At 40.7% G+C, this 17030-nt stretch overlaps 1 protein-coding gene across 2 annotated transcripts in view; it reads left to right on the top strand.

The window, feature by feature from the left end:
• LOC147111118 (ninjurin-1-like) overlaps positions 1–17030 on the top strand; it is a 43680-nt gene that overhangs the window by 21053 nt on the left and 5597 nt on the right. For both annotated transcript variants that reach the window (XM_086001678.1, XM_086001679.1), the window contains exons 2-3: positions 9512–9740; positions 14293–14454. In XM_086001678.1, coding sequence (XP_085857804.1) covers positions 9512–9740; positions 14293–14453 — 390 coding nt within the window. In that variant the 3' untranslated portion in view covers position 14454. The remainder of the gene's footprint in view (positions 1–9511; positions 9741–14292; positions 14455–17030) is intronic.

The following is a 17030-nucleotide window of genomic DNA, read 5'->3' as shown; positions in this document are numbered from 1 at the left end:
CTGTTGCTAATGCAAACCACAAGTTTCTTTGGATATTTTAAAATGATAAAAGAGATGAATGTACAAAAATGGTCATGATCTAGAAATGACAAATTGGTCATTGCTTGTATTAACATAAAAGGTGAGAGATGTTCGTGCCGGGGAGTAGAATAATTTCTCACTTCATACACCCAGTGACAATATCAAACTGACCACACAGGCTAGTGCCCACTAAGGGATGAAACTGTTCAAACTCATATGATACAAAAGCAAAATACTGCGGATGCTGGAAATCTGAAATAAAAACAGAAAATGCTGGAAATACTCAGCAGGTCCACAGATGCTGCCTGACCTGCTGAGTATTTCCAGCATTTTCTGTTTTTATTTCATCTTCTGTGGTGTTTCTTGCAGCCAGAGAGAGAGAATGTCCATCTCAGCCTTGGCATAAATTTAACCTAGAACGTAAATGGAACTATTTGAGGGAGGAAGGAAAGGGGAAAGGAAGTGTGCCCCTCTCTCAAGTTTTTTAGGCACAAGTTATGTCTATTCCCCCCCCCCCCAATCCAAATTGCAGAATTGCCCCCAAAATGTTCACCTCCCAGATTGGACAGGTAATGTAGTGAATTTGCACACTGCCCTTTAACATGCCTTTGAATCTAGTTGAGACCAATAAAATGAAGGCCTTTTCTCTCTGCTTGCTTTAAGGGTCGTATGTGAGATCGGTTTTGGCAGTCTGAACCCATTTCCTAATAACGTGGACAGAAATTGCTCTAATTTAGCACTAATTGGCAATCTCACTTAAAGGTACCACAAGGGTAACTGCTTTGGGAAATGAAACTGTCAGACAAGTGCAGAAACCCTTCTGAGGCTGGGGATAAGGCATATTGTTGGGCATTGCACCTAATTACTTTTGTGCTTTATTCAACACATTTTTGACTCTTGTTTATTAATAAAGACTGAGTCAAAAATCTAAAAAAACCTTCAGACCAAACCTGCATTCGGCAGAGGTGCATGTGATACAGAGCATCTTAATAACACATTGTGCTGATGGAAACTCTGGTCTCCAGATTTAGCCTTGGAATTTAAATCTTTTTGCATTACGGGTTCATGTTCTTAAGAACTCTGGATGTCCTTACTCCCATTAGCAATAATGACTTTGTATAGGGCGGGAAGTTATGGGAATGTCAAGGTTATAAAGTCCTCGGGTACATGTGTCCAAAGCAGTAAATTCAGTAATACCGACAATGACAAACAAAATGGGTGCAGAGTAGTCGCAGCAAACCAATTAACCCTTTGAGAACCATAGAAACATACAATTTTCCTTTCAAATAATCTCCATTAATTAAATTTTGTGCAATTGTCTTTGTTATAAACTAGAAGAGGAGGCATCAATAAAACTGAACAGTTTTCTTCTCTGAATAGAAACATTTTAATTTTGATTTGCTGCTGTTACAGTGCTGTTGGTTTCAGAGCTGCGGGTAATTGTCTCAAACTCTTGAGTGAGGATTTCATATAAATGGTTTTAAAAAAAACAAAATAATCCTGACTAAACACTGTCCATAATCATATGTCTGCATAGACTCACTACTGCCACGTTTGGCATTACTGAACAGGTTGTTGTATCATCATGCAATAAGTTGGTTGTCATTTCACTGGAATAACAGGTTCTATTTGTGGCTATACTGGGCATATTCCTGAAGTTAAATTTCAATAAACAACTTGTGTAAACTTCTGTGTTTGCCCTGTGGCCGGATAAGATAACCTCAGTCACCAATGGGGACTTCCCACTTGCGCCAATCTTTCCATGGTTAGGTTTCAACACAAACACAGACAAATCTTTTAGTCACTTCCATGAAAGAAACAGTCACCCAGAATAGTTTGCAATTTGATCAAAGTTCTGTTGGGCAATCTACAATATGAATACTTTGTGCATTGGTGTGAGAGGTGGGGTTGGTTAAGATGCCATATTCGTATTTCTTCTCTAACTCCTGTTTATCCTCCTCCCCATGTGTTTTGTAGGCTACTGTACCTACACTGTGTAATAGTTTTTCTTTCCTTTCCACATCTATCTTATTCCCTTCATTTAGGAAAGTCAGACTGTCTAGCCCAAATTAACAGTCCATGATATGACGGGGTCCCCACTTTTTCAGGCCAAGACACAAAAAGTTACCCCCAATGTTTGATGGGGTGCAAATCAGTTCGAACTGGAATTTAAACTCGGGATTCCTTCTAATGACCTGGCATTTTATTGTAAAACCAATATTGTCTTACTGGAATGTATTTGTATAGATAATGGCGTGGACTTGGATGCATCATACTAAGTGGCCTGGATTCTTGGCAGTTTCTACATTATGCTTATTTGTGTGGTGCGTTTTTTTTGGCCTACTAATGAGGTGTGTGGGTAGGGTCTTGTATGGGAACTTTGAAGAGGCCCAAGTCTTGGTGGAATTTCTGTTTGGCTGCTTGCAACATCTGCAGCTCAAGGTGAAGTCGGGGGTATTATTGGATATCACTGACAGAGTTAGAGGTGCACTAACATAAAACAATATTGTGTATACCCTCAATTCAGATGAATGCGTCTTTATACAAGCTGGAATAGGACACTCTCAGGATCGTCTTTTCCACAGGGTTTAAAACAAGGAACTGCTGTGTAAATGCAATAACCTCTGTGCTACATTTGACAGTCGCCACATACTGTCGGGGGAAAAAAGCTCAGTAAGAGGGGTGAACAGTTGTACATTTCTACTTTTGTTGCAGATTCACAGTTGCAAGCCTAGTGAAGAAGATGTGACAAAACAGGGACATTTCTGCCTTTATTTTATACAGTGATTTAAAATGACTAGAGTTAAAATGGAAGATGTGTTCCATTCCCAAATTTCAAAATGGAGGCCAGAAAGTACAACATATATGTGAGGATTTAGCGGCTTTGTTTTAGGTGACTTTTTGTTATAAGCACAAGACAAAAGTGTTGGCAGAAAGCCTGAACCATAAAACAAGGTTTGCAATATTGTTACTACTATTTAAACAAAAATGCATTGGTCTGTGTATGTGTCTGAAAGGTTCACACTATATCAACTTCAATAGTGAAAAACATCCAGTAAGCCATTATATACTTTATTCTTTCAGACTTGGGTTGTGTCTGGTGAGAGCATTTCTTTAACTATTCAACACCCGGGGTGAAGTATTGGTAGTTACAGAGTCTGTCACTGGTGGCAATTGTGGTGGTAAGAATTTGAGGTGATGATTTACAATTACAGAAGAAATTTATGAGTGCAACAATAAATCATCTTAAATGTGGTTTTCCTTGTAGCATACAAGACTATATTCACACAGCACTGGTTTGCATTTTTCAATTTTAGTTGGCTTGATTCATTTTGTAAAGATACAAATACTAGTACCATAAGAATTAATACTCAGCAAAGAAAGAAAAAAAGACATATATTTATATAGTGCCTTTCACGACCACCAGACGTCTCAAAGCGCTTTACAGCCAATGAAATATTTTTGAAGTGGAGTCACTGTTGTAATGTGGGAAACGCGGCAGCCAATTTTGCACACAGCTATGTCCCACAAACAGCAATGTGATAATGACTAAATAATCTGTTTTTGTTATGTTGGTTGAGGGATAACTATTGGCCAGGACACCGGGGTTAACTCCCCTGCTCTTCTTCGAAAGAGTGCCGTGGGATCTTTTACGTCCACCTGAGAGAGCAGACGGGGCCTCGGTTTAACATCTCTTCCGAAAGACGGCAGCTCCGACAGTGCAGCACTCCCTCAGCACTGCACTGGAGTGTCAGCCTAAATTTATGTGCTCAAATTGCTGGAGTGGGACTTGAACCCACAACCTTCAAGGCAAGTGTGCTACCAACTGTGCTACAGCTGACACTGTAGCATTGCTCCTGTTTATCAGCTTGCAGAGTGAAAAAGGTCACATTACAATAAATGGCAGCTGATCACACCAGTGTCATTTAACAAGTGTTATCCCAAGGCACCAAAGTCTTTAAGCATGGCTGGAGTGATGTGTTAGAATGGTCAGTCTTTAGGGAAAGGGCGGGAACACTGCTAAAAACGAAGAGCGCGAAATTCAGTAGCTCCCCGTTTTGGGGCGGTAATGCTGGCGAGGTGGGACAACCTGCGCCCGGCAAGGAAATCCTGTCCCGGCCGCGAAATTCGTCTTACCGCCCCGCCCAGGAAGTGGAGCGCAATGTTGGGCGCTCCACTCCTTGGTGGGGCGGTAACCAAGGTGATGTCGGGGCGCGATCGGCAGCACTCCGTGGAGCACTGCCGTGTTTCATCGCCCCCTCCCCTTTAACTGAAGGGGAGGGGCGTTGAAAGCTGGCAGTGCTCCGCTGCGCACTCTGCAGGGCCTCCGATGGCCCCAACTAGGCCACCAGGGTGGCGTGGTGCCATGGCAGCAGCCTGGCGCCAAGACGCAGTGCCGGGCTGCACGTTGGCGGCCAGGACCTTGCCACGGCACACCACGGAGGGACGACCTGGAGGTCGGCCAAAAAGGGAAAATGGCGGCGCAGGGCGTGGCCGCACCTCCCCTTTAACTACCGCCCCGCGAGTGGAAGTCGGCCAGGCTCGCGACCCGCGAGGCTGGCGCTGACACTGCTCGCGGGGCACAGCCAAATTTCTGTCATCATCGCCGGAGGCATGGTGGCCTGGGGTGCTACCGGTGGGGACGCAGTGCTATCGGGTAGCGCCTTAGCAACGCCCAGCCGAATTTTGCGGGAGGTGCTTTTTTCGCCGGCCCACCCCCGGGCGATAACTGCTTTGCACCCCGTTAGCGTCTCGGGGAGGGGGGGGGCGCAAAGGAGCCAAATGTCGCCCCCCAAAGAGTCCCTGCCTTCATTATAATTTTTTGTTGAGAGATTGGGTCACATAATCAAAATAGGATTTTTTTTCTAGTTTTCTCCTCTTCTGAAGGCATTGGCTGCAGTACTGCCGAGCGCAATCTGGTCCTCATCCAATGTTCACATATTTGCACTTCCAGCTGAGGAGATATTTAATTGAGAGTTACCCTGGCCAACTCTTATCGACTCCCAGCAACCAGCTATGGCTAAGCTTTGGCAAGACTCAGACTATCCTGTGTGGCACAGGAAGCTTCAGAAAAGAAACGGTGGAAGGAATTAGTAACAATTTACACCAAAAATTGTTTTTTCCTCCACAGATTAGGCTTAATTCATATGAATGTTGGAGCTCCCACAGCAGCTTATGGCAAGCATATAAGTTGCAGAAATCCTTTTTAACCAATTACCATAAATATATCACATGTATTGCAAGAAATAAACTAATTATGATGTTGGCTGACTAAATTTCCAGTACGAGTAACTGACTTTACTGCAGACTGAACACAGTTAGCTGGTCCCGCTCCACATGTAACTTGGCCAGAAATGCGAGGTCATGGGGCAGGGAATGGTTGAGACAGCCAGACAGGGTCCTCAAGCAGCGCTGGGTAAGGCGGAGGGGGCGGGAGTTTCAAGTAGATACAACAGAGGAGGCTGAGGCACGCAGGCACAAAGCTCTGCGAGCCACGAATACAATGCACTTATCTCCCAGGTTGCTAGCAGCAGCGCCCAGAGAGCAACCCTCAATTCCAGGAGAGGTTGGAAACCCTGGTTACATGCAGTATAATGTTGAAATATGATTCATTAATGTACACAATCACACCCATAAATAGGAAACAAAATAGTTCTGCCCAAACTGTTCTAACTCACTTGGCTAATAGATTTACTATGAATCTGAATGGATTATGCCTCTCTACCTACCTCTCTTTCCTCCTTTTAATATGCTCCTTAAAATCTACTTCTTTGATCAAGCTTTTGGTCATCTGTCCTAATATCTCCTTACATGGCTCGGTGTCAAATTTTGTTTGATAATCGCGCCTGTGAAGCGCCTTGGGACGCTTTCCTATGTTAAAGGCAGTATACAAATGCAATTTGTTGTTGTTACTGTCTTACTGGCAAGTACAGTTTTTCAATTCAGACTAATAAGAATTACCCTTAGAAAATGATTTATACCTTAAAATGTAATTAAATTGTATAGTGTGGATGCGACAAGCTTACCCTAATTTTTGCTTAGTTTGGTGACAAGTTTACCAAACCAACATTTTGGCTTTGCCTGCTCTGTTGTACGTAGTACTCTTAAACGGTCTGATGCTTACTCGAGTTTTAAAAGTAGCTAGTTGAACGCCATCAGTACTAAATTATGTCTATAGCTGGGCGAAGAAACAGAGACAGTCTTGTGCTGCGAGTCTGGCAGATGCCAGTTAAAACATAATTTATAACTTTTACAGCCATTCATTTCAATAGCAATGCCTTCAGGAAAAAGGCACTTTTTATTTAGGATCCAAGTAATAATGATTTGAACTGTACTATAAGATGATGGAATGTCCATACACTTTACAATTAAATCTTGCACAACCTATTGCTGTGTGTGTGCCAAGAAATGGCCAAATGTGGATGGATACACCAAAATACAATCCAAGCAGTTCGTTTGCAAAAAAAATCATTTGTTTCACAATTGCCCTTAATAAATGTCAAGTCTAAAATGTAGAATCAAGAAGTTTCCTGTAGATATTTACTAGTACCAGGACTTCACTGGCACGTTAGTTCCAAGACAATTCACACTGTGCAGATAGAAGATCAGTCGGCATGTGAACTCTTCCCTTTGTATTCAGTAGTGGTACTGAATACTCCCTTGTCATCTGCCATTCTATAGTAAGGCACTATGTAAGTACAAGTGGTTGTCATTTGCAGAAGGTGTACCATAGAAAGAGGGGCCTACTGGAGCTGAAGACCGCCTTCCGGTAAAAGCACAGGTGCAAGCTGCATGAGAGAGATTGTCAGATAAGTCCACGCATCAACGTGCTGCATTTTAAGAATCGCAGTGTATGAAGAAGAGTGAGAAGAGTGCATTTACTGTGGTATTTCCTAACCAGTTGTGGACAAGCACTTATAAATACTGAAAGGTTTAATAAAAACATTCAAAATAAACAGTTAAATATGATTGAATTCCTTTAACTGTAGATAGAAACATTTTAATGAGATTATCCCATTGCATTAATCTACCAAAATTGTCCAAATATTGGCCTTGCCATCTATTCTTGTGCATCATTTATTATATAAATGTTTACATGGAATGCATTCCCACTGCGGTGCTTCGAAAAAAATATAATAATCATATAATGTACTCGAAGGGAGTCTCGATATCTCCTGACCTCAGACTAGAACCAACTAGCATTGTTGTTCATAAAACAAGAGAAAACAAAGTATTTCCTAAACAATTTGTTCTTCTACCAAAAACATTTCCAACATCTCTTGACCTTAGGCATGCAAAGAGATTGCTATCTACCACCGGCCTCAGACTACAGATTTTAAAATAGATTCAAGATTTTTAATATTTGGCATAACAAAATGTTGGATGCATTTGATTTGACATTTTGATAATCGAAATGTTGCCATAGTTAGCTTAATGTAAAGTACTGAATAAAATGTTATTAAAGAGGGTATTGTCAACCAGTCATACACACATCGGTGGTTAAGTAAATTAAGAACACAGGAGCCCATATTATTTTGTAATTGAAGACCAGTGACAGTTAAAAGCCCAGGTTTAATACATTTTACATAATATTAAGAAGTACAGTAAACTCTCACATATGCACTTTCCAGCATGAATCACTGGTTAGTGATCAGAAGCAGGAAACCTGAATAAAAATTTTCCAGTCTTTAACCCAGGATAATTATGCCAGTTATAGAATCCTCCCATCCCACCTGAAATCAGCATGAGACAGGGATCACATCTTCCAGTCTGTATGGCTCAGTGTCACATCACACAGTGCAGTTACCCGATGAGACACTGCACTATGGACTAAGACATTAGTTGAGATCCCATACTTTGTGGAATCTTATACTGTGGCTTTGCCCAGTGCAAACACCACATGTTGAATCTTTGTTGGGTTATCAGATGTAGCTCTCCAGCCGCTGGAAGTTAGAACGAAATGGGTGATCATTACCAAGTGAACCTGCCTTGTCTGCTGCTGTTGAGTGTGTGCAGCTGGACGCCATAACAAACATAAAATACCAAGCATAAAATAAAACGGTATTAACCCTCCCTTAGGGAAACCAAACAAGGAACCTCTGTCACAGTAACATTGCATTTCACTGCATATGTTCCAAACTGATGGAAGGGTTGAGGAAAGATTGACTGTGAATTGAGGTATATTCGCTGTTGTATTGTGTTTACTTTATAGGAGGAGAGAATAGTAGCATTGCGTAAGTCGTTCCACATTTATATGATTCAAATGAGTTTCAGTAGTCTTTATTTTAAAAGTTACACTTCTTGTGCTAATAGAATAAAGCAATTTTAGTAATTACAATATTAATTAAAATAGTTTTTTCCCAGTTGCTGAAAAATTATTAAACATTGTAGGTATATGTGGTGTACATGCTAAAAAAAGCAAGTTAATAAAAAGTTCTCATTTCATCTAGATACAAAAAAGACTTAGATACAAAATTTAGATTAATTGGAAAACGCTCTGGCTCAAAAGCTATATATCCTATACTTAGATAAATTAAGGGATTAAGTAATACTGTACTGGTATAAAACATGAAATATTCTAACAAATACTAGTCGCTCTCCTGTGGTGTTGCTCACAGGTAGTGAAGACCAACTGTAGTCTTCAGGTGAAGGTGTGTATGTTCCTTCAATTCCTTCCTCCCCTCCCACCCCCCCCCCCTCCCCAATCTCGTGCCTCTGCACCCGCTTAATATCTGTTACATCTCCAGCTTTTTCCAGTTCTGATGAAGGGTCCCAGACCTGAAACGTTAACTCTGTTTCTCTCTCCACGGATGCTGCCTGGCCTGCTGAGTGTTTCCAGTGTTTTCTGTTGTTATTTCAGATTTCCAGCATCCGCAGTATTTTGCTATTCCATTTTAAGTCATACAGTTTGTCCTTATTTTTGTATAAAATTTGATTTTATATTATTTATAGTTAAATCGCAAAACTGTAGGCACTTTGGGAAGCAGAGTAGTAGGATCCAACTCTACTTCACAAATTACAGTACCATCAATGTTGCAATTTTGCAGCATAGGCGTTTCTCTACAGTATAATACTGAGAAGCTCGGAGATGCAAAACTGAAGTGCTACAGAGCCACCTCTGGTGGAAGGATATAATTACAGTGTGACAGTTTACATTGGCAGTTTCCATTATAAATATGGAATTATAATGGAAAAGGTTGACACAAAAATATGATAATAGGAAATAAGATTTTGTAGACAGGAAGTGTACACAGATGTAAGATTTTTAAATATATTATGGATGCGTAACAGATGTCTTATAGCCCTTAGTGTCGATTGCACATATCAGAATCACTGATGAATGATGCTCCCCAGTGAAAAACTTTACCAGGCTACATTGTAGTTAGGAACCAGCCGGATATTTGAGAATAACAGTCAATCAATGTAAATTTTTAAGTTTTATCTGTACCACAAACCTAATTTTGTTCTCCACATATTTTTCCCACAACAGAATCTGCACAGCAGGAGACGAAGCCAATCCATCAACTTCAATAACTATGCCAGCAAGAAGACTGCAGCAGAAAGCATGCTGGATGTCGCCTTGCTGATGGCCAATGCATCCCAGCTCAAAGCAGTGGTTGATCAAGGGACTAGCTTCAACTACTATGTGCCACTCATCATTCTAATTAGTATATCATTCACATTTCAGATAATAGCGGGAATCTTATTAATATTCATTGGTGAGTTAAATGTTGAGTCACAGTAAGATAATTACATTTTGAATGGAAGACCCAATAGCCTGTTATCAGTACTCCACATAGATCCCTGGTGTATCAATTTACAGTATAATAGTGTAATGATGCAAGAGAATTTATGGAAGAGAAATTTGTGACTGAAATGCATTAAAATCTTAGTAAAATAACAGACAGTGCATTTTTACAAAGAATTTTCAGTCTATTATTGAATGAAGAAATTATGCCGAGCATTTATTTGATTACAACTTTTTATAAATTGGAATGTTTGTGGAGAAAATACATTTTCATTGTCTCTTAGAATTCCACAGCACAGCAATGAAACCCAAATTTTCAACCCTCCCAATTTTTCCTCTCCTTTCCTGAAAGCCCCGATTCTTACTGGGGCACAGTTCTACAGGTACTGGCAGCCTTCTGCTACATCACCTGTGGTGGAGCAAGCCTTTCGCCTAGTGGTAGCATTCGACCTCTGAGTCAGAAGGTGCAGGGTTCAAACCCCACTCCAGACAGTTCCAGCGAGTGGAGACCAGAGCTCCGGCTCTATCTTCTACATTGACATCCAGCAGGTTACTCACGTCTGGTGGGTGTGGGCCACCCCCCCCCCACACTCTTTGTGGGAGCCCATAAAACCCTTCCACCGTACAGGACTAGCCACCCTATTGGCTGGTATAAAAAGATGGTTAGGATCATGGAAGAGGTGTTTGCGTTGCAGCCTGTCACTCTGTGAATCCTTCCACTACTTTATACCATTCTCCAAGGGAAGGGCATGAAGATACAAAAACGACCCAAGTGGCCATTCTTAAGTGAGCGCTGGCAAGCTATTCGAACATTGAGGGCATCAGAGCCAAGCCTGATCATTCAACAACCCCCCCAACACCTTTAATGGTGATTGGGATTGGGAATCCTGGCTGAACTGCTTTCCCTTTCTATCCTAGGTATGCTGAGGCCAATTACTGCACCCTGGTCAAGATCAGCTAACTCAGTACATGCTAGGAATTGAATCTGGCATCTTCTGGTCTGCACAGCTTGTAGCCATTACTTATTTGGCCATCAGGGGAAACCTCAATTCTAATGGTGTGGGAGCTGAATACTTGCAGTTGATTGATCGTGGTCGCATGTTGAAGTTAAAGAAAGTAAAAAAACACAAGTAATTTGGCTGCTGTTTGGAAGCATTAAGTATAGTGAATTTAGTCAATAAGAAAGTTACTCTATTCCAAATAATCTGAATACAGAATCTTGCCAATATGGATGGATTTGCAGTTGTAAAAGCATGGACACCACCAGCACCCACAGCCTGCACTACACCCAAGTACATGCTGCATTAAAAGAAAAAAGTGGGAAAATAAAGGCCCAGAAATTCCGTTTGCAGGCCTCCCGCGGGTGGAGAGCTGCGATCTGGAAAAATCTGCGCCTGGACCGGAGGGCTCCCGGGAGGCGCAGAGTTCCGTTGCTGGGCCTCCCCAAACTGCCGGTGCACAGGGTCTACATATCCCAGAGGCGCAGGCGGTTCGCAGCGTCCCTGGGATCAGAGAAGGGAATCTCCATATATTTGACAGGACGACCTGTCAAATATATGAATAGAGATCACCCCCAAAACATAGTAAAACTTTAAATCTTTTTTTTTTAATCACATTTTTAAAAAGACTTTAAATGACATAAATTAAGTATTTTAAACAAAAATTTTATTTTTTGAAAAAAAAAATTAAAGTTTTTAACGGGGCTAAAAATAAACTTACCTTTCTTTAAATTATTTTTAAATGATAAAATAGTGGAATTTTTAAAAAACTTTTTTTCAACTCTTATCCTGGTAAAAAGGCCTTTTTACCAGGATAAGAGTTGAAAAAAGTAAAAAAAAACTGTATGAATGGAGATTCCCTTCTCTGATCCCAGGGAGGCTGCGAACCGCCTGCGCCTCTGGGATATGTAGGCCCTGCGCACCGGCAGTTTGGGGAGGCCCAGCAACGGAACTCTGCGCCTCCCGGGAGCCCTCCGGTCCAGGCGCAGATTTTTCCAGATCGCAGCCCTCTGCCCGCGGGAGGCCTGCAAACGGAAGTTCTGGGCCAAAGTTATTTTCCCACTTTTTTCTTTTAATACAGCATGTACTTGGGTGTAGTGCAGGCTGTGGGTGCTGGTGGTGTCCGTGCTTTTACAACTGCAAATCCATCCATATTGGCAAGATCCTGTATTCAGATTATTTGGAATAGAGTAACTTTCTTATTGACTAAATTCACTATACTTAATACTTCCAAACAGCAGCCAAATTACTTGTGTTTTTTTACTTTCTTTAACTTCAACATGCTACCACGATCAATCAACTGCAAGTATTCAGCTCCCACACCATTAGAATTGAGGTTTCCCCTGATGGCCAAATAAGTAATGGCTACAAGCTGTGCAGACCAGAAGATGCCAGATTCAATTCCTAGCATGTACTGAGTTAGCTGATCTCGACCAGGATGCAGTAATTGGCCTCAGCATACCTGGGATAGAAAGGGAAAGCAGATCAGCCAGGATTCCCAATCCCAATCACCATTAAAGGTGTTGGGGGGGATGTTGAATGATCAGGCTTGGCTCTGATGCCCTCAATGTTCGAATAGCTTGCCAGCGCTCACTTAAGAATGGCCACTTGGGTCGTTTTTGTATCTTCATGCCCTTCCCTTGGAGAATGGTATAAAGTAGTGGAAGGATTCACAGAGTGACAGGCTGCAACGCAAACACCTCTTCCATGATCCTAACCATCTCTTTTTACCAGCCAATAGGGTGGTTAGTCCTGTACGGTGGAAGGGTTTTATGGACTCCCACAATCCATACAAAGAGTGTGGGGGGGGGGGGGGGGGGGATGCTTTTACCAGGCGCAAGAATTGTAAGTGTTTTCTGTGGGCGGAGAGTCTCCAAAAAACGGAACTCTCCACCCGCAGAGGCCCTGCTCCAGCGCAGCCGGGGGATCTGTCAAGAGCTTTCTTGACAGATCGGAAATGCTGGTTTCCAGCGCATGCGCAGTGCATGCCTAAAACCGGCATTTCCATTGGCCCTACGGGTGAGTACACAGCGCGTACACACCCGTAGGGACCGGAATTTCTGCCTCATAATGTCCACATGCACCCATATAGATTTCCTTTGTAATAATGTCTGCATTGTTTCTACCTGGTTAGGGGAAGCACTCCACAGTGTCGATGCTGCATAAATAAGGCGTTCGTGTTGTGCTCAGTCTGCTATGAGGCCACAGTAATTTTTTGCTAATGAAGTAAACAAAATGCCACAGTTCCACAGATTAGGATCAGGAGCCTTGCTATATCCCTGATCTCAGCTGTGGTTTGGGGAGTCATGGAGTGGTGTTATTTTCAGGTGCTTGCTTGCTTGCAAAGCAAGTTAGAACCCGGCTCAGACCTCATATTTTTGCGGGAAGCTTGCCGAAAACAGCCAGAATTTTAACAGTGAGCCAGGAGTTCTCATTGTGCGTCCCTTGAATGACTATATTCAGATACAAAGACCACTTCACCCTATGAAATTAGCCCATCCGCTGTTTGGACCTAAAAGCAGGACTTAACCGTGAAGGGGAGAAAATATGTTTTAAGAAATGTCATGCTCAAAGCAAAAAGTTGATGCAATTGAAACTATATGGAAGCTAAGATAGTTACTCCTTTAAACTCCTCCCCTGGTATTTCATTAATTATATACATATTCTCTCCATCAATGAAGTTAATTTCTTACCAAGAACAGGATGTCTTTGAGCCAGATCAGTACAGCAGCTTGACATTAGTGTTCCTGTATGGCATTTATTTGAACCAATGATTCACTGTAGAGTGTTTCAAGCAATATTTTCAGTGTTGTGTTATTATTGGCTCCTTTGATGCGGTAAATTTACCAGTTGAGTTAGGGCACTGGGCACAGGATAAAATAACATAAGTGTACGAACATAACTGTTGTTGAGGTTTGATTTTAATAGCACCATTTAACAAGTAGTGTAATGCAATAATGTGATTATTTTTCATACTGAGGAGCAACGCATACAGTATAGATCATATAGCAATGCAACAGATTTCCATTTCTGACCATTGAGCCTTCATCCTGAAAGGTAGCAATGTAACCAAGGACAGGAAGCTCTGCTTAGAAGGTTTTCCTGTGTTGGTAATAAGCCAGATGTGCATTTTGAATGTTTTACTTTTATTTTTTCCCCATATGTTGTTGCAACCAGACTTTCTATTACAGGAAATGCTTACAACATTACAAAACCGTCTCTCAAACTGAATATGCACCAAGCACCTAGTAGCTTTATGTCAGTGAGCAGTCTTTATCAACAATGTAATCCAGTCAGTCTTGAAGTATGTTTAAGATTTCAGTTAGATTGTTAGTGCTCAGATTTTACTCTGCCATAATTTAAATCACAATTTGAAAATTGCCTGGGTGGCACTTGATATGACCACAATGAATGGCAATGATGTTTGTCAGATTTGGCATTTTTGTCTTGCCGTTATTATTTAGTGATGAACGTCAAACTTTTCAACTGCAATTGCTCAATTACAGCTTTTGTCCTCGTTTGCAGGCAAATATAATCTGAATGACCTCAGGAAGCATGCCAAGCTGGAACTTCTCAACAACATTGCCACAGGCCTAGTGTTCATAATTGTCATTGTGAATATTTTAATCACAGCATTTGGAGTACAGAGGCCTGGTTCTTCCCAAGCAGTTCCACTGATAAAATAAGGTACATACATCATCTCCCCTTTCATATCTAATACAACGCCTATATGAATACTTTGTATCTGTCTGAATGTATAACGTTAAAGCAATCACTGTAAATTGACTTGAAGAAATACTCAGAGAATGCATATAAAAATCTATGTGAGCGTCACCTTAGTATCTGTCACTTTCTAATGTAAACATTTAGGAAGGTATCTGCTTTCAATATTTAACTCTTCAAAATGTGGGAACTTCTAACCTGCATGGTATTCTCAGACAATACATTGAGTTCAGCATTGACTGAAAACACAGGAAACTGCCCCCATTGTCTGCCATTTCTAGGCTTAAGATGAAAACATACCCGTCAAAAACAGGTATGAGCTCTTGAGCACAATCTCCACACATGAGCGATCATTTAGTCAGGTCAACAACAACGAGAGCCAGAAATGTTAAATGAGATTTGATGGTTCAATAGAAAAGTTAAAGAAAATATCCCCCTGAAAGGAAGTGCCAAAAAACATCAGATTGTTTTTTGTACAATCAGATTTTGACAAAGCACTTTTGAGATGTGCAACCAGCTAGAATAAACACAACCATAACTAGTCTGATCTGAAAGCAAAGGACAACCAGCCCACAGCAAAAGAACGCATTCTCAAGAATAAAATATGTGACTTGAAAATAATCCATGTCTGACAGACTGTTTGGAAAGGAAGAGAGTCCTTTAAATAACCTGAGAGGTGCCAGTACAACTAAAGACATTGGGGCAGATTTTGCTGTTAAAATAATGGTGAGGTTAATGCGCTCGCCGTTATTTAAGTGTAAATGGTACAGCAACTTCAGGTGAGGAGCAGATGCGCGGCTAAATGCGAATATCCAAAAGTTGCTGTCCGAGTTGTGCCGCTCTGCCATTAGCTTCGCAAAAACAGCATTTTGTTCTTCTTCACCATTGACTGGCATTGAATGTCATGAAGTTTCTGTATTTGCACGGTAGATATGAACTAAACCCACTGTAGATATTTAGGGCTAGTAATTAGTAGCGTAAGTAATTTTTAACAACGTGATAATTGTTAATGACTGCCAATCAACCTCTCTGGCAATTAAAATTAACTATTACAAGTGTGGAGTCTCATTCCTTCAGATTGCGGATTTTTCAGGAGCGATTAAAAAAAATTAATTTAATTTTTTTTTCTTTCTGTCCTTTTCTCAATCCAATCTTTCGTTCCCTCTCTCTAATTCTCTTTCTATATCGGATTTGACGTTAATTCACCCCCTTTAATTCACCCTTCTTCTCAGTCCTTCCACTGTTTATTTCCCAATCCTTCAATCTCATTGGTTAAGGAGAAACCCTGTTACTTGCCCTGTTCACTCAGGTCCCAGCAAAATCTGACCCAATAGCCTTGCTAATAAATCTCCTCATAATATACAGGTATAGTCAAATCCACACCTGTGCATTGGTGTCACGTTTCAGCTTGGTCCTTTAAAACTGTTTGATTGTTATAATAATGTTCATCTTTACCATCCCAGTTTGTTATAAAAGAAGATCCCACTGATGTTTTTACATTGCATAGGTCAAAGTTACTATATATATGTTTTGATTAATGTTTGAAGGTTACATATCTCAATTTACAGTGCCTATCTAGGAATCCTTTGAAAAGCAATTACCATTCATTGAAACCACAATCAAAAGTATCTCGTTCAAAATGTAATCTCTTTGGAGAAAATGAATTGTATGTCTGGCTAAAAAATATCCTAAACTTCAAATATAAATTTATTTAGGCCATAACATTAGAGAACACATTGTAGGTTTCTATTAAGTAGACCTGATATTTTAGATCAGAAAACTGAGTAACAGACACTCAAGACAGACTGATCATAAAAATAATGACACCATCACTAAATTCCATTAAAAAAGGATCTAGATAAATGTCCATTTTGATCAGGATTGGTGGTTACAGGGATAGTTATATCTGGAGATAATCCAATGCTCTACGGAACACCATGGCTCCTGTGCTACTAGGGCCAGGCCCATCTTCAGAAGACAGGTAGTGAGGTTATGGGGATGGATAGATACTCTGGAGTTTTCTTTTAATTACACCAAGCAGTTACTGTAGTCAATGTTAATAATATGGTTGGTACTTTGCTGTATTGTTCCAAGTAGTTGAAATATCGCAAATAGTTTTATGACAATAGTTGTTCCCAGATAATTCAGAATTGAGGAAGCAGAAGTTACAAATAAGTCACATTTCGAAAGTTGTGTGAAGTTTTCAGACTTCCCATAACCGATGCAACATTTTCTACATTAAGAATCAACCATATCCTGCCTGTATCTGACCTCACAATAAAGATTTCTACAAGCAGTTCACAGCACCAAAACACATTCACAAGAATAAAATACGTGACTTGAAAATAATCCATGTCTGCCAGACTGTTTGAAGAGGCAGAGTTCCTTTAATTGTATTGGCAACTCACATTGTTTAAAGATAATAGGCTTGCTAATAAATCTCCTCAGAATATATACAGTCAAATCAACATCCGTGCAGTCTTGGACTCAATTTCCACTTGGTCCTTTAAAACTATTAAAATCTATTAAAATTAAAGGTG

Source organism: Somniosus microcephalus, chromosome 11 (assembly GCF_052327205.1).
Source record: "Somniosus microcephalus isolate GS21.2 chromosome 11, FLI_Smic_1.0, whole genome shotgun sequence".
Classification (NCBI taxonomy): Eukaryota; Metazoa; Chordata; class Chondrichthyes; order Squaliformes; family Somniosidae; genus Somniosus; species Somniosus microcephalus.
This window is presented reverse-complemented; position numbering and strand designations above follow the sequence as displayed.